This window comes from Neltuma alba, unplaced genomic scaffold (assembly GCF_004799145.2).
Source record: "Neltuma alba isolate B1F8T4 unplaced genomic scaffold, ASM479914v2 tig00011897_pilon, whole genome shotgun sequence".
Classification (NCBI taxonomy): domain Eukaryota; kingdom Viridiplantae; phylum Streptophyta; class Magnoliopsida; order Fabales; family Fabaceae; genus Neltuma; species Neltuma alba.
In genome coordinates this window covers 89,159-115,391 of record NW_021636495.1, presented here as the reverse complement: position 1 = coordinate 115,391, position 26,233 = coordinate 89,159, and the positions used below count along the sequence as shown (strand labels likewise).

At 36.3% G+C, this 26,233-nt stretch overlaps 1 protein-coding gene and 1 long non-coding RNA gene across 3 annotated transcripts in view; both read right to left on the bottom strand.

Annotated features, from left to right (window-relative positions):
• Nucleotides 1-5,165: 5,165 nt before the first annotated feature.
• Nucleotides 5,166-26,233, bottom strand: part of LOC114719194 (uncharacterized) — a 47,578-nt gene continuing 26,510 nt past the window's right edge. The window contains exon 2 of one of the 2 annotated variants that reach the window (XM_028904654.1): nucleotides 5,166-5,552. In XM_028904654.1, coding sequence (XP_028760487.1) covers nucleotides 5,166-5,552 — 387 coding nt within the window. Of the gene's footprint in view, nucleotides 5,553-5,605; nucleotides 5,638-26,233 lie in introns of those variants that run through there. The other variant, XR_003737893.1, reaches the window with a different exon arrangement.
• Nucleotides 9,111-20,785, bottom strand: LOC114719195 (uncharacterized). Its single transcript, XR_003737894.1, has 3 exons — nucleotides 20,774-20,785; nucleotides 20,235-20,243; nucleotides 9,111-9,182 (listed from the first exon to the last, which is right to left on the bottom strand). It is a non-coding gene; the product is annotated as an uncharacterized LOC114719195 (long non-coding RNA).

Below are 26,233 nucleotides of genomic sequence, written 5' to 3'. Positions count from 1 at the left end.
AGAGGTTGATTCTGAGTTTTGTGATTTGGGTTATGTTAAGGAGGGTTAAATTGGATGTTTAATCGGTTTAGATTGTTGTTAGAACCTCAATTGTTCAAATGGGATGTTTGGGTGTTGAATTCTTATAGTGGGTCCTTGAGGTTTGAATCCTAAATTAATATTTGGAGAGGAATTAAGGTTTTAATGAACTTTTGTGACTTTGGAGTATTGTTTTGGATGGTTATACCCTTTGAGTTGGGTAGAGTGTTGGTTGGAGCTAGGAATTTTGTGTCCCCAAATGTTGTTTTGGCCACAGTATTAGTTTGAAAGCTAACACATGATGGTTGTGTGTTTGTGTGCTTGTGTAGACCAGTTGTGAGTTTTGTTGGTGCACGGGGCCACATTGTTGGTTTGTTGTTCCTTGCTCAGGCGAGAGGTAACCACTTTCCAATCCTTAGTACTTGCTTCTCTGGTATTGTGAGTAGATTTATGTTTTGTGCTCCAAGTAGTAATTATGTTCAAACTGTATGTTGTATATAAAAAGGAAAACCGTCTTGTGGGGTTTCGATTGATGATGAATGAATCTTGAAATTGTGAAGGATATGCCACTGAATGAAGTTACTTATGAAATGTTCAATTACTATTTGATTATGGTTTGAGCATGATGCATGAATTGGGGATTGGTGAGAGTTTTTGATAGTTATTACCACGTGGTAAGGCCTCCATTAATGCATGATGGATGGCTCAGTACGTCCCCCATAGTGAGGGATAGGCCTTTTATGGCTCCTTACGTCCCTCATAGTGAGGGATAGGCCGGCTTCGGCTCCTGAAAATCCCCCAAAGTGAGGGATTTGGTTGATGAGATTGCATCATTGCACTTGCATAACTTGTTGTGGCTATCTTGTTATCATATTACTTGTGAATTGCCCCACTTGACATCTCACGAGCACCTATTTAGTAGTACCTTGAATTGGAAAGGTTGGTTACTGGGACATTTGTCTCACCCCGTGGTTTACAATGTTTTCAAGTGAAGGTGCTAGGCGTGCGCCTTCGGGAAGAGACGCAGAGGCTTGAGCTTGGTTAGCTTTAGGCCTCTAGCCTTTGTTTATGTATGACCAGTTGTATATTGCCACAGTAGGGTCTTTTGAAGTATTTTGATTGCCTAGCTTTATAGTAAACCGGAGGAAGTGTATCTTCTCACTTTTAATTGGCCGGAGGCCCCTTTCTATTGTTTGTGGAACTTTGATCTATGTTGTTGGAAACTATTTATATGGGCTGATGTAGATGTATTTTGTTACTCGGGCCGGAGGCTCGGAGGCCCAGTGGATGTGAACGAATGATTCTTAGTTGCATGTAACCGAGTTTGAGTTTGAACCGAGAGTAAATGTTAAATTCTAAAGTTATGCAATTTCTTTCTACTATGGTAGTTCATTTTAATAGCTTTCCTTTTCTACCATAGTAGTGGTTTTATGACAAGTTATAATGTTTTGAGGTGAAGGGTTTTACACAACCTAATATACTATAATTCATCTTCTTCACACGGAGACGCGAACGAGCTGAACACGGAACAAACAACAACGGAAGGAGCTGGTGGCAGAGGAGAAAACAGAGTGAGGTGAAGCAGACGCCAGAACCGGAGCTCGATGGTGACGAACAGGGAGGACGCAAGCGGCGCTGAAAACAGAGCTGGGCGACGTGAGGCGAGACAAAACAGAGGAGGAGCTGGACGGTGCACATGGACCTGGAACGAATAGAGAGGTCCTTCCATCGGTCCAGTCTATCATCACCGGCGCCTTCACCTTCTTCTTCTCCTAGGCGCAACAAAACTAGGCGAGCTAGACGGCGTGGGGAACCTGGAAAAACAGAGTAACACGCGAAGCGGAATGAAGTTGTACTTCCCTTAATTGTCGCTTTGGGGTTACTCCAAAAATTAACCGAATTAATGCAATATAGTGCAAAACTCGGGTCGTTTCACTTTGAGGAGCCGAAAATGAAATTAAACCCTAGTAAATGAATGCAAGTAACCTAAACTATAAAAAGAGATTTTTGATTTTGAAAAGCTGTTAATTAAATACTACGAATCAAATTGAAATTAAAATAAATTTTTTTTTGTTATTTTCTTTTATATAAAAGATGATTGAAATAACTGAAGATGAAAGAAATGAAAATGAAACACACAAATAACACTGATGATAATCAATCCTCTAATTCAACAATGTAGGCAATCATCACTCTAAAAGATGTGGGAGTTAAAAATAATGAATTAAGAATTATAATTAAGCTTTTAATCCAACAACCGAGCCACCTCGAGTTGCCACAAAATATTTTCCTAAAATCCCAACTTACTAACTGCAACCAGAATAGTAAAATGGGTTTAAGGATGTCAAAAACCAATGCTTAATTAGAACTCTTAAATCCAAAATAACAGAATTAAAGCTAGCAAGAGACAATATGATCCAAAATTCTAAGCCACCTTAGAAAATCACAATATATTAACTCCAAAATCAATATAAATGTCATAACCACAACATCATAATTGAAATCAAAGCTATAAACAACCCAATGTCAAATGCTAAACAGTAATCCAGCCACAAAAATCCCCACAGATAATCAGATTTAACAACACAAAATTTTCTAATAATCAGAATAACTATCCTAAGACCTAGGAATTGATAAACAATTATTAGACAGGAAATTAAAGCAACTAAAACTCCCCCTTGATGATCTAAGCTCCTGCCATTGTTGTTGAATTAGAGGATTAATAAAGCTAGCCACGGACTACCATTAAAAATACTACCTCCAATAGTCTACTATGTCCTGCCATGAAGAACAAGGAAGAAGCGGCTGTGAAAACTATAATTCGATGACTCGCTCTGCCTCCCGTGGGTTCCCTCCAGCCGCGCCTCGCGTCCCTGTTTCTTTCTTGCGTCTTCGCCTCCGCGTATGTGTGTGTCTCCGTTCTCCTTTGTTCGGCATGCTCTGCTCTTGCCTTCCGTGTATTCCCTCCAGCCGCCTCGCGTGTGTGTGTCTTTCTTTGTGCGCCGCTTGCTCTGTTTTTGTATCGTGTGTGCGTTCGGCCGCGCCTACGTCTTCTTTTCGTGCCTCCCTCCGCGTGTGTGTGAGTGATTATTATTATTAGGTTGGGGGAGGGCAAAACGTTCCGTTTTGCTCTCCCCTTTTTTTTTATTGTTATATATATATATATTTCTTTTCTTCTTCTTCTTTTTTTTATATTTTTAATTCTTCCAAAAACCTGCAAACAAAATTCAAAAGTACGGTAGCATTAATTGTCCTAAAAAAAACCAATTACTTACAATTAAACCAAAATATGACAATTTTGCCCCTATAAAATAATAATTCAAAATAAATAAATTAAATCAATTAAGGCAAAAAGAGACCAATTAAGCTGACAAAACTCATATAAAAGATACCAAAATATATAAAAATAATTGAGTTTGTCAACTCCCCCACACTTAGCCTTTTGCACTCCTGGGCAAAACGTCATTAAAGAAGAATCCAATAGAGACACTCAATGCAAGCAAACATAAAACTAACTAAGCATGAATGTGCAATTAACTCAAGCAACCTTTATTCTTAATTAATCAACAATTATAGAATACTTCAGTGCAAAGAAATTAACACAAGAAATATAGCAGGATAAAAGAAGAGAAACATAATAGAGCTCACATATGGTACAAGTGTTTCACTCATATCTCAAATGGGAAAAATTTCACTCAATCCACCTAGATTAGCACCTACCATAAGCTTGTAGAAATTCTAATATCTCCACCACTAACATACCTTAGACTCATGATTAAGGGGACTTGAAGGGTTGTAATGTTGGAAACTATGGCCAAATGAATGAAATGGACTAACAAGTGAAATGCATGAGTAGTAAATAATCAACTCAAAGTGAGCCAAAGTACAATAATGAAACAACACCAATGTGCAGATTTTAACCTTTTGAGACAAAAATCTTTGCTCTTCAAACCACCATGGAATGCCTTATTTCAAATTTATTCTTTTGTTGCAACTTATTTTCTTCTCTTGTTTTTTTTACTCTCTTTCTTTGGCTTTTTCTAAACATTTTCTTCTCTTGCCTTTTTCTAATTCTTTTTCTTCTTTTTTTTTCCTTTCCTTTCCTTTTTTTTTTTTGGCTTCCAAACCCACGAAGGCAAAGATATAGACATTATGACGTACTTTTCAAAATGAAAAATCAGATAACTCATGCAAAACACTTATTAAAAAGCAATGAATAGAAAGAAAGTGAAGGCTCAAAGGGGTGAACAAAGGTTAAATGAAGTGGTTTGTGTTTGGATAAAGGTTTAGAAATGAATGCCCCTATCATCTTCACAAACCTAGGTATTAATGCAGCTTTGAAAAAGAATCTAAACAAGTTCTAGAGGTTAACCAAAACTAGGTGGAAATCACACAAGATGAGAAAGAATACATGGCTCAAAAATCCTTCCATCAAGGCTTTCTCCAAGATGTTTTCTCCTTAAGAATCAAACTATAAAACAAGGTTAATAACACTGCACCAAAAGTATTCTACTATGCTATTCAACTAAGAACAGAAATCACTCAAATCAAATGCAATCAAACTCAGCCGTACAATATTCGCAAGCATTGTGCAAAAAGATTTTAAAAAGAGGTGCCTAAGGATTACAAAAGTCAAGTCAGCAACAGAGAGAACATCAACTTGCCCATACAATAGTGCAGAGCACTGAGGTGAATGAAAGCAAGAGGACATAGAAACTAGCAGCAAAATTCCCAAGCAAGAATCACTCTCAAATCATGCGATGCAATTCAGAAATCAACCAATAAGGCAGCGAAGAGAGCAATTATAGCAGCAATACTTAGGAAACAGGAGCAAATCCAAAGGCAATTTTTTTTTTCAAAAGAAAGCTCAACAACTCAACAACAATCCCTCCCCCACACTTGATCAATACATTGTCCTCAATGTTAAGATAATGTGAAATGAGAATAGACAAGTATAAATTAAGTGATCAGAAGAGATGGCAGAATCAAGAAGAAACAAAACAAACAACTACTAAACAGAAATAAACAGCTACAACTACTGGAAAAGTTCCCTCCCCCACACTTACTCCTAAATATCTCAGCAAACAGATATCACCAGCAATACAACAGAAAGTAAAAGAGTAGGGTGGAAGGGAACAACCGGGTGATCAGGGAGGTCTGTGATCCTCATGGTAGTGCTTCAGCAGATGGCCATTGACTTGTGAAGTTATACCGGTCTCTTCATCTGCGAGCTCCACCGTGCCAAAAGGATATACTTTCGTAACTCTAAATGGACCTTCCCACTTGGTGACAAACTTCCCAGGCATCAGCTTCAACCGGGCTTTAAACTTTAGAACCTTGTCACCTTCATGAAACTGCTTCCTTAGAATCTGTTTGTCATGAATCATTTTCAATTTGTCTTTGTAGATTCTGGCATTGTCGTAGGACTCAAGTCTCATTTCTTCAAGTTCCTGGAGTTGCATCCTTCGATTGACAAGTGAAGATTCGAGATCTGCATCACATGCCTTGATTGCCCAATAAGATTTGTGCTCGATCTCCATAGGCAGATGGCAAGCGTTGCCATAGAGCAACCGGAAGGGGGACATGCCTATAGGGGTCTTGTAGGCAGTCCTGTAAGCCCTAAGAAAGACCTCAAATCCTTTAAACAAGTAGGATAAGGAAGGGATGAAATAACTTCAATTTTAGCCCTATCAACCTCAATCGCCTTTTGGGAGATGAGGTGACCTAAGACTATCCCTTTATCAACCATGAAATGACACTTTTCAAAGTTTAAAACCAATTTCTTATCGATACACCTCTCAAGAGCCTGCTCTAGGCTATTCAAGCACTCATCAAAACTCTTACCATAAACAGTGAAGTCATCCATAAAAACTTCCATGTTTTGCTCTAGAAGATCACTAAATATCGCCATCATGCACCTTTGAAAGGTGCCTGGAGCGTTACACAACCCAAATGGCATCCTTCGATAAGCAAAGGTACCAAAAGGGCATGTGAAGGTAGTCTTGTCCTGATCTTCAGGAGCGATAGGTACCTGAAAATAGCCAGAAAAACCGTCAAGAAAACAATAGTGAGACTTTCCTGAAATTCTTTCCAACATCTGATCTATAAAGGGTAATGGAAAGTGGTCCTTTCTCGTAGCATCATTCAACTTCCTATAGTCTATACATACTCTCCAAGCATTTTGAACCCTAGTTGGAATCAGTTCATCATTTTCATTTCTCACTACTGTGATACCGCTCTTCTTTGGTACTACCTGTATCGGACTTACCCACTCACTATCTGATATGGGATAGATGATCCCAACACTCAACAACTTTGAGACTTCCTTCTTAACCACATCCAGAATGAGAGGATTTAGTCTCCTCTGTGGTTGCCTAACTGGCTTGGACCCTTCATTCAAAAGGATCCTGTGTGTGTAAACTGATGGATTAATTCCTGGAATATCCCCTAAAGACCATCCTAAAGCCCCTTTATGACTCTTTAATACAGAAATTAGTCTTTCTTCTTCAGAACTACTCAAAGAACTGGAAATAATAACAGGCAATTTAGAATCAGCAGCAAGAAAGACATATTTCAAATTAGAGGGGAGGGGTTTCAGTTCTAAATCAGGAGGTTGCACAATAGAAGGAACTAATTCTTTTATGTCAAGTGCATTCAATGCAAGCGGCATGTCCATATGGCTTGGGGAAGGAGATATAAGCTCATCATGATATGTATGTCCTCCACTTCCCAGCTCAGTGCCATTCTTGGATGACCTACAAAAAGAAGGATCGGTATCAATTTTATCAACAGAAACATCAAGTAAATCACAAGAAAGAGTGGGATTAGAAGTGACTAAGTCAGTAGCAAGCTTGTTGCTAGCCTCTTCTAATGTTCCAGCACCACTCAAAGGAGAAGCTATCGGTGTAGCTTATGTAACAGCTCCTTTATCATCAGTACCTGCAGAATCAACAAACTCGCCTTTCTCAAGGCTATCATCAAGTGTAATGTTCAAGGCAGAATCACAGTTAAGACAAGATGATGCATCAAAATCATGAGAGATGGAAAGGAGGTGATCAACTTCTAAACAGTTAACACACACCACGTCACCATAACATGAGCAAAAAGAAGAAGAATGAGGGGTAGATAAACAAGTAAATGCATCATCATGCTTAGCAATCTCACCATACCAATCATGTTCATGCATCTCAGATTCATGCAAATCATCAACATCATTAACAGCACAATCAATCAAATTAACACCCAAGTAAGAGCAATCTGCATAACCTTGACTCATAGCATCAGAAATGTTGAAGGTAATCTGTTGGTCCCCAAAGCCCATGGTAATGACCTCGTCTTTCACATTAATTATGGTTTGGGCTGTTCTAAGAAAAGGTCTTCCTAGAATCAAAGTGCTATCGGCTTTAATCTCATCAGTCATATCTAGCACATAAAAGTCAGCTGGGAACACAAGACCCTTCACTTGCACAAAACGTCCTCAAGAAAGCCCTTAGGGTGTCTCACAGTCCTATCAGCTAAACCTAGCACAATACTGGTGTCTTTCAAGGCATGAATACCCAAACTCTCATAGATAGAGGTAGGCATAACATTTATGGCTGCACCTAAGTCTAGTAAGGCATGTGAAATGTTTGTTTTGCCTATGGTACAAGGAATAGTGTAGGAACCCGGGTCTTTACACTTAATAGGTAGTTGTGGCTTGAAGATAGCACTAATACTAGACCCCAATTGGATTCTCTCACTATGCCTATACTTCCTCTTGTTTGTACATAGATCTTTTAGAAACTTAGCACACTTAGGCATCTTTTTAATCAAATCAAGTAATGGCACACTAACCTCAAGTTTGCTAAACATTTCAAAAAGCTCATCATTATCTTTCTTTTCAACAACTTTCTTACTCATGAGATATGAATGAGGAAAAGGCAAGTCAGAAATATTTACCTCATCACCTTTAGAAGATGATCCTTTCTCTATTGGCCCTTTGGATTGAATGAAGGTCTCTTGAGTAGTCATGGGAATGTCTTGAGTGGTTTTAGAAGGAGGAGACTCAACTTCTATCTCTTCATCAACCGGTTCTTCACCCTCTTCATCATCTTTGAATTGCACTGTCTTAGCACCAATTTCCTTACCGCTTCTCAATGTAATTGCATTCAAAGATTTAAGATTTATCACCGTGTTGGAAGGCATTGAACCACTAGTCTTAGCTTGCTGTTCACTCACACCATTTGACAACTTAGTGACATAAGAAGTCAAATTAGAGGTTCTAGTTTCCCATTGCTTCATCCTATTCTCTAGGGCTGCAAATCTAGCTTCAGATTTAGCTTCAGATTTAGATATGTGCTCAGTCATTGCCTCAATGCCCTTGAGTATTCGAGAGAATCGCTCATCATCCTTAGACTGTGATTGCTGTGGGGTAGACATGGCTCTAGAAGATTCTCCTTATAACCCTCCATAGTAAGATTGTCCTTGAGGAACCATATTCCCTTGAAACCCTTCTTGAACCTGCCTATTGTCACCTCCTCCCCATCGGAAATTTGGATGAGCTTTCCATCCTTCATTATATGTGTTTGAGTATGGGTTCTATTGCTTAGATTGATTGGCCCTTCCTTGATACATGGTAGAAACTTCCTCATATCTATGAGGGCAAGCAGCAGAGATGTGCATAACAGAATTACAATGCTCACAACTAGGTGCAGTCATCTCCATAGAATTAGGAGTCTGAGTGTCAACAGGGGGAGTGTGAGATGCAAGCTTATTCAACTGTGTAGTCAAAGCAGCAATTTGAGAAGTGAATGTGTCCAATTGAGGAATGTGGACTGAAGAAGGATTAGTATGCATTGCATTGACATTTTTAGACTCCTTGATGCTATACTGTTGATGGTTCAATGCCATTTTCTTGATAAGTTCCCATGCCTCCTCAGCATTTAAATCAATAAGAGAACCCCCAGAAGCAGCATCCAACATCCCCTTATCTTGGGTCTTAAGTCCATCATAAAAGTATTGGACTAACTGCTCATCTGGAATCTGATGGTGTGGACATCTAGAAAGCAAGTCCTGAAAACGGTTCCAGTAGTCATACAATGACTCATCATAATCTTGCTTTGCAGAGTAGATCTCTTTTCTCAATGTAGAAGTCCGGGAAGCAGGGAAATACTTCTCCAAGAATGCTTTTCTGAGGTTGTTCCAGTTATGGTAGGCATCTGCCATATAACTAGGCAAGCTCATGTACCATTCTCGCGCTTTGCCCTCCAAAGACAAGTGGAATACCTTCCAAAGAACCTCATCCAGATTAGCCCCAACCGGCTTCATGCTAGCACATACCATAGAGAGAGATTTCAGATGATTGTATGGGTCCTCACCTGTCAAACCATGAAATTTAGGCAAATAATTAAGCAGTGGACCTTTAATCTCAAAATTAACATCAACATTAGGGCATGCAACATTAAAAGGATCATAATTTGCATCAGAAGTAGTGGCTTCCCTAATGGTTCTTCTTCTAGGGTTATCTCCATTATTCTCTCCTACTCTATCATGCTCCCCATTATGTCCATTGCCCCCTCTCTCATTACCACCATTGTTGTTACCATTAGGATTATTAACTGTTTCCATTATGTCACCTAAGTCAACCACCAAATCTAGATCAGTTAAATTGTCTAGTTCAACCTCACTAGTCCTTTCTACCCTTTGGTCTTGTCTAACTTCTCTTAAAGAACTTTGAAGCTCAAGATTGGAAGGAACTAGGGTTTTAGACCTACCCTTTCTTGGCATAAACAATCAATCAACCAGAAGCAATTAAGCAAAAGAAAACAGATGAATGCAATGCAATGAATGAAAAATGAAGATATTTAGTTGTATTTTTGAATTTTTTTTATGCAAAGGAAGAAGAAAAAAAAATGCTATGAAAAATCAAAAGAAACAAATGCAAACTACTAAAGAAAATGCAAAAACTAACAAAAATGAAATCTAAAAAGGCTCAACAAATGAACCCCAATCAAGGCTACTTGATACTTAATTACTAGGGAACCAATTTCTTGGCTCCCCGGCAACGGCGCCACTTGAAGTTGTACTTCCCTTAGTTGTCGCTTTGGGGTTACTCCAAAAATTAACCGAATTAATGCAATATAGTGCAAAACTCGGGTCGTTTCACTTTGAGGAGCCGAAAATGAAATTAAACCCTAGTAAATGAATGCAAGTAACCTAAACTATAGAAAGAGATTTTTGATTTTGAAAAGCTGTTAATTAAATACTACGAATCACATTGAAATTAAAATAATTTTTTTTTGTTATTTTCTTTTATATAAAAGATGATTGAAATAACTGAAGATGAAAGAAATGAAAATGAAACACACAAATAACACTGATGATAATCAATCCTCTAATTCAACAATGTAGGCAATCATCACTCTAAAAGATGTAGGAGTTAAAAATAATGAATTAAGAATTATAATTAAGCTTTTAATCCAACAACCGAGCCACCTCGAGTTGCCACAAAATATTTTCCTAAAATCCCAACTTACTAACTGCAACCAGAATAGTAAAATGGGTTTAAGGATGTCAAAAACCAATGCTTAATTAGAACTCTTAAATCCAAAATAACAGAATTAAAGCTAGCAAGAGACAATATGATCCAAAATTCTAAGCCACCTTAGAAAATCACAATATGTTAACTCCAAAATCAATATAAATGTCATAACCACAACATCATAATTGAAATCAAAGCTATAAACAACCCAATGTCAAATGCTAAACATTAATCCAGCCACAAAAATCCCCACAGATAATCAGATTTAACAACACAAAATTTTCTAATAATCAGAATAACTATCCTAAGACCTAGGAATTGTTAAACAATTATTAGACAGGAAATTAAAGCAACTAAATCTCCCCCTTGATGATCTAAGCTCCTGCCATTGTTGTTGAATTAGAGGATTAATAAAGCTAGCCACGGACTGCCATAAAAAATACTGCCTCCAATAGTCTACTATGTCCTGCCATGAAGAACAAGGAAGAAGCGGCTGTGAAAACTATAATTCGATGACTCGCTCTGCCTCCCGTGGGTTCCCTCCAGCCGCGCCTCGCGTCCCTGTTTCTTTCTTGCGTCTTCGCCTCCGCGTATGTGTGTGTCTCCATTCTCCTCTGTTCGGCATGCTCTGCTCTTGCCTTTCGTGTATTCCCTCCAGCCGCCTCGCGTGTGTGTCTTTCTTTGTGCGCCGCTTGCTCTGTTTTTGTATCGTGTGTGTGTGTTCGGCCGCGCCTACGTCTTCTTTTCGTGCCTCCCTCCGTGTGTGTGTGAGTGATTATTATTATTAGGTTGGGGGAGGGCAAAACGTTTCGTTTTGCTCTCCCCTTTTTTTTTATTGTTATATATATATTTTTTCTTTTCTTCTTTTTTTTATATTTTTAATTCTTCCAAAAACCTGCAAACAAAATTCAAAAGTAAGGTAGCATTAATTGTCCTCAAAAAAACCAATTACTTACAATTAAACCAAAATATGACAATTTTACCCCTATAAAATAATAATTCAAAATAAAATAAATTAAATCAATTAAGGCAAAAAGAGACCAATTAAGCTGACAAAACTCATATAAAAGATACCAAAATATATAAAAATAATTGAGTTTGTCACGGAACACGAGCTCGTGACGGCGAGAAGCAGGAGCTGGGCGACGAACCAGTGAGCGACGACACCTTCACCTTCTTCTTCTCCTTGCCGGCGCACAGAACGAGTGAGACAGCAAAATCAGTTCCGTCACCGTCTTCTTCCGTGGAAAACCGTAACAGAGCTCTGATTATGGCATTTTTGATGGCAAACCGATGCTAGATTTCATAATCTTCCAATTCAACAATAATGGCAGGAGCTTGGATCATCAAAGGGGAGTTTTAGTTGCTTTAATTTCTTACTCAATAATTGTTTAACAATTCCTAGGTCTTAGGATAGTTTTTCTGATTGTTGGGATAATTGTATTGCTTAATCTGATTATATTTGGAGATTATTGTGACTGAATTATTGCTTAGTATTTGATATTGGGCTGTTTATAGTTTTGATTTCAATTATAATATTGTGGTTATGACATTTGTATTGATTTTGGAGTTAATATATTGTGATTTTTTAAGGTGGCTTAGAATTTTGGATCATATTGTCTCTTGCTAGCTTTAATTCTGTTATTTTGGATTTAAGAGTTCTAATTAAGCATTGGTTTTTAGTATCCTTAATCCCATTTTACTATTCTGGTTGCAGTTAGTAAGTTGGGATTTTAGGAAAATATTTTGTGGCAACTTGAGGTGGCTCGGTTGTTGTATCAAAAGCTTAATTATAATTCTTAATTCATTGTTTTTAACTCCCACATCTTTTAGAGTGATGATTGCCTGCGTTGTTGAATTGGAAGATTGATTTTTATCAGTGTTATTTGTGTGTCTCATTTTCATTTCTTTAATCTTCATTCATTTTAATCATTTTTACATAAAAACAAAAAAAAGTATTTTAATTTCAATTTAATTTATGGTGTTTAATTAGAAATTCTCAAATCAAAAATTCTTTTTATAATTTAGGTTACTTGTATTTATTTACTAGGGTTTAATTTCATTTTCGGCTCCTCAAAGTGAATACGACCTGGATTGTGCACTATATTGCATTAATTCGGTTAATTTTTGGAGTAACCCTAAAGCAACAAATTAAGGGTAAGTTAACTTCAAAGACCTCATCTGTAGTCTACAAACAAGGTCTTATAATTATATTAAGACCAGAGGTAGTACTTGCATTTGAGTGATGTTCAAAATTTATATGATCACGTCCTCACGTTCTAATAAATTAAGCCATTGTTGTGCATGCAAACTCGGGTAAATATGTAACGATGTTGAACATTTGGGAATATGAATCACAAATTTAATCATGTAGGGACATAATGTACAACCTATGGTGCGTGCATGCATGCATTTATCTGGCATGCATATATACAACCAATAGTTTAGCCAAATGGAAGAAAAACCATGTTGGAAGCGATACGCTACATTTTAAACCAACAAGTTTCAAACTTGGATTAATTTGGAATACGTACGTATTCTCAGCTCACTAATTGTAACTACTGTGCATCACGCTCTAAGCGATGATAGAAGTTTTTTTTCCAAATAATATATGCCCACCGATTCAACAAATAAAATCATGGTTCCTTGTGTAAGTTTGACCATTTCATTTTAATATTCTAATTAAAGGATCACGTTCAAGATTTCATGATGAAGATAATCATTTTGGTGCTTCTTTTTTTTTTTTTTTTCTTTTTTACAAGATTTAAACAAAATCAAAATGATCGTTGCTGTTTGTATTATCGTCATTATCATGTCGGAGAAAATTTAGGTGAGACGAGTTTCAAAGCCTTGCTAGAATGAGGCCTCATGACTCAAAAAATGTTTATAGAAATGCTTGCATAAATAATCTACCAGCGAAGATAATCACATCACATTGGCGGAAAGACTCGAACCCATGTCTTTATGCAACATAAGCTTAGGTATTACCCATTGGATCATTGGAGGAATGGTGACATCAAGGGCTTGCGAGTGAGATATGAAGCTCCTAGCTAGAGGATATTCCAAGTATCTCTGCTGTTTAAAGCTGCATGTGTGTGTGTATCGTAAAGCCAAGGAAAAAAAGGTATTTTGCTGTAAAAACTAACTTTTATTCAAAATATTTAATTTTCAAATTGATGATAATTACTTCTTCAATTTGAATAATCATCGCCTATCAATTTCAAACATTCACATATAATTACATAATTATTGTTTGTTAAGTACTAATATTATTAGAAATGACATCCATTTTTATTATCTCTTATCCAAAAGAGTCTGATTACAGTAAGGTTTTCAAAATGTCTTATCCCATTTTAAGACAATTAAGGAAAGCCCAAATCGCCAAGAATACTTTGTGAATGAGTTCCAAGACAGTTCCTGCATTATCAGCTCTTATTGCTGTAATTTTTTGATAGTCACTGAGACTTTGAAACCATTCTGAATTGTGGTCTTCGTGCCACCTCATTTGAACAATATATTACTATTGACATAGCCTAGCCTTTAATTGATGAGTGGAAGGTTTAGGGTTATACTTATCTCCATGTTAGTGCTGTACGTCTTATTCTTATACTTAATGGGAGAAAAGGGATTCCAGCCATGGCTAAAGTTTCTCTAGGTGATACTACCTATACTTCTTATAGTAATACTTTGATTGGTGCTATTTTAACCACTCTTAGCAATAGTAGTATCATCCTTAATATGGCTCCGGATTTCAACATAAAACTCTTAGATCCAACTTTGACAGATAGATTGAATGTCCAGATCCAGATAGTTGGACCAGATCAAGATCCCAGAGCTATCACAGCAACTCTTCATCATCGGATTATCTACAGACTTCAGAATCATGCTCTTGATTTTTATTTTCCAAATTCCACTAAAGATGCTCTTTATGTGGTATTTGAAAGAGCTTATGATACTTCCATTATCCAGATTTTTTGGCAGATTCCTAACGAAGAACTTGCTCAGTTGATGCCTCTTAAATGGATCACCAATTATGAAAAACAATTTCATGGTGTTCAAAGAGATTTCCACACCTCTACTCCCCTAGAGATAAAAAAGATTCCAAACAGCATAGTCAAAACCGTTTTCTTAAAACCAAGCCAAGAAGCTCCTTCTGTTCCTTCCGAACATATTTTGTCTATTATCCCAGCTTATACTCCATCCAAGGGAGACCCTCCAATTGCTTGGGTAGACCAAAATGCCAAACCATGTTATGTGTCTCACATAAATGGTCATTTTATTTGGGATCATGCACTAGAAGAATATGATCCTGATTGTGAATGTGATACACCTTATTGGTAGGAAACATCAGACAATGAAGATGAATCTAGATGGTCTTATCCCATCAGGTAAGCAGCAAAGAAGAAAAAGGAGAAGAAAATCCATGCATCTCCTTGTTCCCACAAGAATTACAGTTATCATGATGATGATGATGATCATGGTCCAAAACAGCAAACTAGAAATTGGAAAGTTCCTATTCCTACTGTTTCTTCTAGTGAATTATCCCTATATGATTTACTTAAAAAAATAAGCCATAAAGATCTCCTTCCTAAACAAAGGCCAGATCTAGTGATTCCTGTCATCCAACAACACATTCTGTGTATAGCAATGATGGATCCCTATGAGCAAGATTTTCCTCCTCTTGAAAGAAGAACTAACAGAGAAACAAAGGTTTCAGCAAGACCTTTCTCAATCCCAACAGAGATTTCTCCTACTAGTGAAGCTAGACCAGTCTCAGTAGCAGAAGAATTTCTTAACTAGCAGACCTAAAATGCAATCGGTCAGAACAGAACCTTGACAAAGATTGACTCAAAGCTCGATTTGCTAACTCTCAAAATTGATACTCTAGCAAGCAGACTAGATCAAGTCTCTGATAAGGTCAAACAACTTTATGTGACCTTGTCTTCTCAGGCTTATCAATTGGATACAGATTTGAAGTGGTTTACTGAAAAATGATACATTGGACCAGAACTTACCAGAAAGGAGCAAGAACTGTCACAAATTTAAAAGGATTTACAAAGGATCGGGCTAGACATTGCAAAGGATCATTCACAAACCATTTATGACCTTTATCCATCTTACCCTTCCAGTTTCCAATATCCAACATCACTTGTCTCTTATCCAAGAGAGTATGATTATAGTAAGGTTTTCAAAATGTCTTATCCCATTTTAAGACAGTTAAGGAAACCCAACCAACCCTTCCATCAAGTACAACCAAATCTTCTTCCTAGACCTCCAGTAAGACCACCTCATTTTCCTTCATCTAAAAACCCTTTTCAACCATCACCCTCACATCCTAAACCCACTGAAGAAACACCATCCTCTTAAGGAATTATAATTAGAATTCCACCATCATCTCTACCAAAACAAACTTCTGTCCAGACAAATAAAAGAAAAAAGAAGTTGTTGATCTAAACAAAACCATAGCTACTCTCCAATCCTTGAATAAAGATCAATTATCATCAGTTGATAGCTCAGAATCTGAATCCAACTTTTCTACTGAATATAATTCTAGCTCTGACTCTGAGACATATCATGCTGATATTTTCAAAGTAGCAATGGTCCAACCAGATCCTACAGTTGAAGATCCCTCTGACGGAGAATCGGTTGTCCCAAATACATCTGAGCCAAAAAGAACAGATTATAAGCCAACTACAGGTCTATGGTTTACTTTTGATGACCTTCCTCCAGAAAAATGGAGAGATAGACTCTATGACTTTGGAGCATGGATTGATTTGCAGTTTGCCCGACATGATACAAATCTTGAGGAAGTTCTCACAGAATTTCTCTCAAGATTAATAGAAACATTAAGAGAATGGTTTCAAAGCCTCAGTGACTATCAGAAAATTACAGCAGTTAGGGTCGATAATGTAGGAACTTTCTTGGGACTGATTCATAAAGAATTTATTAGTGATTTTCATATCATTGATGAAAGACATAATCAAGAATACTTTGAGATAAAATGTTGTTCTTTAGACAAAAGAGACCTGCAGAAGTATTTCCAAAGAATGTCTGAGAAATATTATAGGCTCGGAGGAGCCAATGATGTCAACCTCAGACATACTTTTATTGCCTCTCTTCTAGGTGAACTATGACCAGAGCTTCATAGAGCTATCAATGCACTCCATAGAAATATGACTGACATTTCTATAGAAGAAATTTACCAGCTAACATTAGCAATTATAGATAAACTCTATGAGCAAGAAAAGTTCTTCAAATCAAAGGAATGCTGAAAGATCAATCAAAAGTGGAGCAGGCTTACAAGAAACCTTATATGAAGATAAAGTGCAAAGACCATAAAGGTTGCTCTTGTTCTACCAAGAGAAAATCTCATTATCGTCACTTCAGATACCAAAAGGGCTCATATTCTAGAAGATCTAAAAAAACCTTTTTTGAGGTATTTTAAGAAGCACAAGCCCTATTCAAAGAAGTCTAATAGATGCTATATATGCAGAAAGAAAGGACATTTTGCAAAAAATTGTTCTAACAAGACAAAAAAGATGTGAAGATGTTGCAGTACTTGCAGATTGTTCTAATGATCAATGAGGATGAAGATATTGAATATGTTATTGAAGAACAAGATGCTGAAGATAAAGAAAAACAATATGTTCTTTCTTTCTCTGAAGATGAAGAAACTGATTCCGAATCCTCATCCCAATCACCAAGGATATTTATACTCCTTTGAACAACCTATTTATACCTTGCAACAAAATCTGTCTTCTCCAAGATCCCTTGGATCTTTTTCTTCTCAGCCAGAACATAATAAAACCATCCCTAAACCAAATGTCAAAATCTATATCCTTCCAGGAAAATATGAAAAACCCATTCCTGTTATTGGTTTCATTGATACTGGAGCTTGCAGAACTATCATGAAACCTGACATTCTTCCTCCTAAAGAATAGATTCCTTTTGATCAATATTTTGTCACTGTAGACTTAAACTTATTCAAGATTGAATGGATTTCATGGAGAAAGATTGGTATTCAATTTTTTCCAGGATGTGTTTTATGGATTAAAGTTCTCAGAAGTGATCTACCTGGAAAAGATCTCCTTATTGGATTTGATGCTTATTATCACACTAAGAATCTTCAAGTACTTTCTAAAGGAATTAAATATAAAAATTTCTTTAATGCATATACTAAAATTCCTAGTTTGTTTAAAATACAACAAGCACCACCATGATATGAAGGCATTCAAGATCATCTTCTTAAGTTTTGTGTTGATAGTCATCAACAATTCTCTCATCCATTTTTATTATGAAAAAATCAAGAGTTTTTCATAAAACTTCCCTTCAAGAAGAGTAAAGATATCAATCCCACAAAGGCTTCTCATCTAGGAATGAACCCAGAAGATCTTAAACTTGCTAAGGAAGAATGTGCTGCACTTCTCAAATAAGGCCTTATTGAACCAAAAAAATATGATTGGGCTTGTCAAGCATTCGATGTTGAAAAAAGATCAGAAATCAAAAGAGGGAATAAAAGGTTAGTTATTGATTATAAACCTCTCAATATCTTTCTTCAAGATGACAAATTCCCTTTACCAAAGCCCGGTTCACTTGCAGTCCATCTTAAAGATGCCAAGATCTTTTCCAAGTTTGATCTTAAAGTGGGTTTTTGACAATTGGGTATTCACCTAGAAGATCGCCCTAAAACTGCTTTTTATATTCCAAATGCCTAATATCAATGGACTGTTATGCCACTTGGGCTTAAAGTCATCCCATCACTATTCCAAAAGGCCATGACCAGAATTTTTGAACCTATTTCTGACAACCTTCTCATCTATATAGATGGCCTTTTGCTTTTCTCAAATGATAAAGATTCCCATAAACTTTTATTAACCCAATTTGGCAAAATAATTGAAAAATATAGGATCATGTTGTCGGTAAAGAAAGGAGAAATAGGTGTCAGAAGCATAGAATTTCTTGAAATGAATTTTAAAAATGGTTAGTATTATCCTGGACCACATATTGCAAAAGAATTTCTCAAGTTTCTATATGAGAATCTCACAACCAAACAAATTCAGCAATTTTTGGGGATTATCAATTATATTAGGGATTTTATCCCTCATGTGTCTAATCATACTAGCCAGCTGTCCAAGCTTTTGAAAAAAAATCCTCCTGCATGGGGAACAAACCAGACTTCAGCTGTCCAAATTCTCAAAAGAATTTCTCAGCATCTACCTCCTTTAAAGATTCCTGGTAAAGGATTATGAATCCTCCAGATTAATGCCAGTGATGATTTTTAGGGAGTTGTCCTCCTTGAAGAGATAAATGGAAACAGATTCTATTGTGAACATGCAAGCGAACAATTCAAGGAGTTAGAAAAACATTATCATGCTACCTATAAGGAGGTTCTTGTAGTCAAAAAAGCAATTGAGAAGTTTAGCTTTCATCTCAGTCCTTATCAATTTAGAGTAGAAATGAACAATACGTCTTTTCCCAAGATGCTTAATCCCAAGAGAAAGATCTTGCCAGATAGCCAATTACTCTGATGGAAGGACTGGTTTTCTCACTATAAATTCACTGTCCATCATCTCAAAGTTCACTAGAACACCATTGTAGCCTACCTCTCAAGACCTCAGAAGACTCCTCAACCTCTAAAGCTTTTGTCACTCTCCACACACCAACCTCTTTTCATTCTAACTATCTCTGAACCAGAAATGCCTCACAGAATGAGAACCACTATTTTTCCTTTTGGATCCCGTCTTGAAACCCCTTCAGATGTCCAAAACCTTGCCAGAAGCACTATGTTTTACTAGCTCCGCCTTCTTCTTATGAATACTAGAATTCACCCATATCCTCAGCACTTTGATGCTGATGCTCCATGCCTCACCATTCCCATTATCAAAGGACCTATGCCGGAAGAACTTTTATGGCATATTTGGTCCATCTTAGTCAATTACACCTGTGCCATAGCTTTCTCAGTCTTATCCGTATACCACCATCTAAATGATTCAAGAAACCAAAATTCTCCTCTTGTCACTCTTTTTGAGATGCTTGCTCCTCTTCCCTATCAGAGAGGAAAACTTTGAAAAATCCTTGATAATCATAATATCTGGAATGCATCATCCTCGAAACAAAAGAAACTTTTCTGTTTGTTTACTTTTTACAGGTGTTATGAGAAAAATGCTGATGGAGGACTTTACATAGATATTCATCTAACTCTCTGGATTACTACTCCCTTATGGCCCAAAGATGAAAAGTTATTAATGGAGAAACTTGGAAAGACATTAGCTCGCTTAATGAACCAGACACTGGAGAAGACACTGCATGTCTTTCTCTTGGACCTTTTCCTCCAATCCTCCTAGTTCGGCACATGGGGCCAGCTGTTCAACTCTTGAAGAATTTTAGAGAAGCTTTATCATGAATGATGTTAGACCTCCAATCCCAACAAATACCTTTCCAGCAGAAGCATCCCAAAATCCTGATCAAGAGGACTCACAAGTTTAGCTCACTCAACCTGAAGGACTCTATTTTCCTCAGCTAAGTCTTCAGTCACAAATTCCATTCCTTGTAGGAGAATCCCAAGACCCTAATCAAGATGATGATTATGAGGCCCTGCTCACAAAGTTTGAAGAAGAACAGGCCACAAGGAGAAGACATCCTTCACACTACACGACAGGGATCTGACTCTGATGCTGACAACTCTGACCCAGAAGACGTCATGAACCTGTCCCTAAGTCATGAACCCATCTACAAAGACTAGGGGAACATAATCATCAAGGAATTTACTTTGTATCATATTAAAAGATAAGCAGGACCCACCAGGAATCTACTTTATGTCACATGTCTACTTTATCTTTATCTTTATTAAAGTAATTCGTCTTGTTGTAATAATTAAAGTTGTTTGTCTTGTTGTAATCATTAAATGCATCTTTGCCTTTATATCATGTCGTAATAATGGTGTTTAAAATCTTTACTATTAGGTTTTGTCATGTTATGACCGAGATTTTCTATATAAACCACGTTTTGCCCATAGTTACAGGCAGGAGGAGTTGTAATACCTCTCTTGTATAATACTAGTGTGCGTTCTTCATAAATTCTCTTTAAATTCCTCTCTTCTTCTGAAGGTCCTCACTTATAATACTTTTCTTCTATCATCAGAAATTCCGAGTATGCTCTACACTTGCCTCGTTAGAGGATCCTGTGTATCAGAAATAGAATCTGACCACAATCCATTAAGGTATGTTTAGTGACGACTTTCCTAGTTATCCATGATCTGATATTTAAAGATGAGTGCCCTAACATAGCCCGTTAATGAGTTGAGAATGAGTAGCCTTACCTGGACTAAAACTTTGAATATCAGACTATGTTAGCTTGGTTTGTTCTAGCTAACATCCTGAAGTTGACTGGCTTTTTAATAATCAAGAATTTAGGTGGTATCATATATAATTGATGATCAGGGAAATATATTTGGACAGTGTTTTATACTTTAGCCCTCGAAGCTAGTATAATTAGTTAATTTGACAATCATTATACCGTTGAGATTTTGTTTTTGCTCTTCACGCCGTTGAGATTCAATGAATGAAAGGGACCCGAAAGATTCTTCATGTTGCCTGGCCCCCGCTGCTTTAATTTTTTTTTTTCAATTAAGTTTTGAAGCTTTTAATGAAAGATCCGATTTTAATTAAACGTACACCGCTCGTTCAATATAGCGGAACAGCTCTACTGGCCATAAAAAGACAAACCAACCTGGCGCACTTGGCTTCTGGTTTTAAAAATAATAATAAAAAACGAAGGTATGTGAGTGACAGTGATGAAGCTTGGTGACATGTGACAACATTTGACTTTGCCCCGATGCATGTTACGCCACACCATTTTCTTCTTATTTTGAGTATAAAAATTAATTTTATAGAAATTAAATTCACATCATTGATGATTAACTCTAATTAATAAGTTCATCAAGTGGCAGGCCAAGGGGATCCTATACACAAGCACGTGGCCATGTCGCTTTTGACTTGACTTTTGACAAAGGCGTATTCTTTTTGTACGGCATGAGTAGCTTTAATTTTTTTTTTTTTTTAATTTTGTGATTCATATGAAAAAGATAGGAGTGAAAGTTAATATTTTTTAGCACTATCATATGATTGTTTTTCTCTCCACCCGCATATCATATGTCTAATACACTTATTAATGTCCCATGATATAATTATATGATTATCAATCACCACAAAAAAAACATCAAATTAGCAATGAAATTGAATTTTTTCCGTCACTAAATAATTAGTAACGGAATTCAAAATTCTGTCTATAAAAATTCTATCACAAAATAATGATGGATTGGTAACGGAATTCCATCACAAATTAGTGATGAAAATTTCCATCACTAATCTGTTGCTAAATTTTTTTTATTTTTTAAATTTAAAATACCACATCATTACCATGTGTCCATCACTATGAGCCGCCACGTCATCAATAGTTGCCACCTCACAACTCCTCTCTCTCCCCCATGTTGCCACATCATCTCTTTGTCCACATCATCGCTATGTGTCCATCACTGGATGCCACCTCAACTCCTCCTCTCTCCCATGCAGCCACGTCATCATAGCATCCATGTCATCGGCTTGTATCCATCATTATGAGCTGTCACATCATTGCCACGTCACAAATTCAGCTAATTTGTGGAGAAGTATTGGTTCAAACTTGAGACCACCTACGCGCATGCTGAAACCTTTGCCAGTTGAGTTGAGAAACACTTGCGAAATTCTTTTACAAAAATAAATAAATATATAATATTTCTAATAACAAATACAAATATATATAATAAATATTATATACATAATTTAATATATACTATATAATTTAATATATTATTAGTTATTTGAATTTAATTTTTATATTTTAGTAAAAAATTTCTAGTAATTTATATTTCTATTCAAATATTTAACAAAATAATAAGTATATTATTTATTTTTATTTTTATTTTCTTTTATAATATTTGTATTTTTTTAATTTTTATATAATATATTATTTAAAAATTATGATATATTATATTTTTATTTTAATAATAAGTTAAAAAATAATTATTATATATTTTTGTGACAGATTAATGACGAAATTGTGACAGAAATCAATGACAAAAAATGCCATCATAATTTCCATCACAAAATGAGACTTAGTGACTAAAATTAGTGATGGAATTTTTCCATGACTAATTTTCGTCACTAATCATTTAAAACAAAATTAGTGATGAACTTGTGATAGAATTATTCCATCACTAATCCATCTCTAAGTTAGTGGTGGAATAAAATTCTGTCACTAATCATTCACTAATTTAGCGATAGAAATTTTCTGTCACTAAATTCCGTTGCTAATTTTAGTAGCAGAATTTGTGAGGGATTAGTGACGGAATTTTTCATGTTTTTTTTGTAGTGAATATAATATTAGTGCTTCTTTGTTGTTGACGTACTAAATAAGGACGGATAATTGTGATAATTATATCTAAATACAAGGACCTTAGCTTGACTTTGTAAACTTTTTTACTAGTTCCAGTCAAACAAGATCTTATAATTAGAACCGAAGATAATATTTTTGAGTGGCTCTAAATTTGGAATGTCATGTTTATAAACAGTGTCCTTCACTGTAAATTCAAAAGTCTTTGGTTTTAATTTTCCTCATATATAAATATTCCATGCCCCATATGGGTTATCTTGATAGCATCACGGCTAAAGAAACTAGGTCAAATCTCGCCTCTTATATAATCCATCCTTTCGAAATCATAGGAAGTGATTTCGGCCCTACCAGAACATAAATCATATAGAGTCGTAACAAATCTTCAAAAATATCATTACAAGAAGCCCTATAGTATATAGAAATGTTTTCCTTTACCCTTGAGTTTGCGGCTAGGCAAGGATAAAGATTTTGGAGATTGAACGGAAGCCATTCACTTATATATAACATTAATAGTACACCTCTGTAAGTGGAGAAGGTGCAGGAGATAGAATCTCCATGCTCTTGGGTCCATTTTGATGATGCACTACTCGATCTGCTATTCTTCATTAGATATTATCAGAACTTAATTTCTCAATGGCTTCTCCCCACCATGAAAGGCTACTATGCCGCTAAGGACGATTTGAGCTCCGGCCTTCAAGCTTCCACCCTCAGTTTAACTAAATATGTCCATAATTAACACTTGTCTGTGTCTTACTTGTGACTTTGAGAGTTTGTGACTGCCTAATTAAAGATCAGATATTCCTTACTTCCATATCGAATCACCAAACAAAGAAAGACAGGCCAGCACAACTGAATAAGAGGTGCAGATGAAAAGAGAGATATAAATGAAGTATAAAATAGTCAATCGTTGGGAAGATTTCCCATATAATTATGAAAAACGTAAAACTCACTCGCATGAGAGACCAGTCTTAGTGGAGGCTAGATTTCACAAACGTTCCACATTAACTTGGAGGGGGGATACACTCCACACATTTAGTCAACTGACATGATTAGTTATAACTTAAAAATATGAACAGGACATTTATATAGTACTCAACCGAGGTTATAAATACCCTAAGATCCCAGAACTTGTCAAAACATCATCTGGATTCACTTCTATTTCCCTAAACCCTAAGCCTTTCCCACTACGACTCAAACAAAACCTTGAAGCTTGTTTCAATTCTTTACTTATGGGTAAGGCCATTCTCAAATATTTAGCTGCAGTTCTCATACTAATTGTTTGCCATGAAGTTGATATGACTCAGGGAAGGCAGATAAAGGCATTGAACCGACACTTTCGGATCCACAAAGACACGACCTTTTATAGTAATGTTCCTACATCAGCAGAGCTGTATGTGGACTCACCTGTCTCACCAAATGACCACGTTAATGCAATCTCTAAGGATACAAATGGAGGCGTAAGTGCTTATCGACCAACACCACCAGGAAACAGTCCCGGGGTTGGTCATCGAAAATTTGGAGTGGAAAATGAAGATATAAAAGCAAAGGTGGGAATTCAGAGTCCTCCAGATGTTAAATATTCTTTGGCTGAAGGGTCTAAAACTGATTTTCGACCTACAGACCCAGGTCACAGCCCCGGGGCAAGGCATGCTGCTCATCAAAACGAGAATAATGGAGAGGGAGGACGGGTGCAGAATCAATCAGGTAATTAATTAATTGAGTCTTCGACAAAATTAGATGTTGCATGTACTTGAATTAATGTGGGTGTGACGTTTTCAATTTCGTTATGTATTAGTAGTACGCTTTTCGTATTCCTGCATGTTAAACCACGCTAGGCGTCATTTTAGACTCTATGTATTTTGTTTTTCACATATGGAAAATAAAATGCTGTTCTTTGTATTTGACAGATATTGGTGTTGTTGCAAGTAAATGCGTGGTTCATCATTTTAAAACATATATAACAGTTTGGTGAAAATTTTATAAGTTTCAACGTCTTGCCGCAATAAGTATATTTTATGAAGACATTACGATTTGATCTGTAAGAAATCAATCGAGATTCGGGTCCATCAAGGCATAATAAATTTTCAGCAGTTAAGATAGTTAAGCACTGGTCCTTTTTTTCCTTGTATAAATATACAAGTACCTCCGTTTTCCAATAGAAATTGATAAATTAATAAACATGTCCTCTTAATACTTTAATTGATTTAATTGATGAAAAAGAAACAAAGAAAGAAAAGACGCAAAGGTACTTTGAGATATTCTCAGTGTCTGAAGAATCTTGAAAATGAGTCAGTGACTTCCAAAGTTGCAGCTTGTAAAAAGTACAAAAGGAACTGCTTAAAATATTGATAAATACTATTCACTTAAAAAGTACTGTTAAATTAAGAATTTATCATAAACAAATAATCAAGTTGATGTACGAGAAAACAAATGAACTCATATTCAATTAGAACAGTCACTTTTAAAATCGTCCAAGCCAAATCATAAGGCAGCGCGTGCTAGACCTTCATCGTGAACTTTCGGCTGGGAAACACTTAGCTGCGTTTTAAATAAGAACCTGTTTGCAATCCCCAGTTGCGAAGAATGCGGCTTATATATGCAATAAGGTTTGTTAGTGGTTCAAATGCTAAGTTGATACGAGAATCTTGTTTATGCCTATTCTCAATTCTGCCATGCCATATGGATTTTGATGATAATGAAGTACTGAAGTTTTAATTATTTCTAATATGCTCGAATTCTATATTAATGAGAATTTTAATGGATATCTGTCAAAAAAAAAATAGAGAACATATTCGAGAAACGCAAGAATACAGAAACAACCACCGTATAAACCATGAAGGAAAAATCAGGTGCTTGGGTGCTGGGTTGTTCTTGAACATTATATTGATATATACGTCTCTGGCTCTCGAGAAGTTGAAAGCTCTTATTTGTGACTGAACAACATATATTCCCTGGCAGACTAATTTTTTTAGGTGGAACCAACATATTCTCAAGTCACATTGGACTTGACACTAATTTTTTTCAAGTTGGGAGCAGTTAAGGAATAACTCTCTTATCAAATATGATTCTCAAGATTCGAACTTGTATTTTTTTTCTTACAGTATGAGGCTGCTACCGTCAGAACCAATATCTTGCTAGTAGACTAATTATCTATTAAAGAAATGGTTTGCATCATGTTAGCTGTCTGGCATTATTTCCCTTGATGAACTGCCCTCTCTACATGCAACCACGTGAATGAGTCTATGCCTATACATAGCAATGTATATG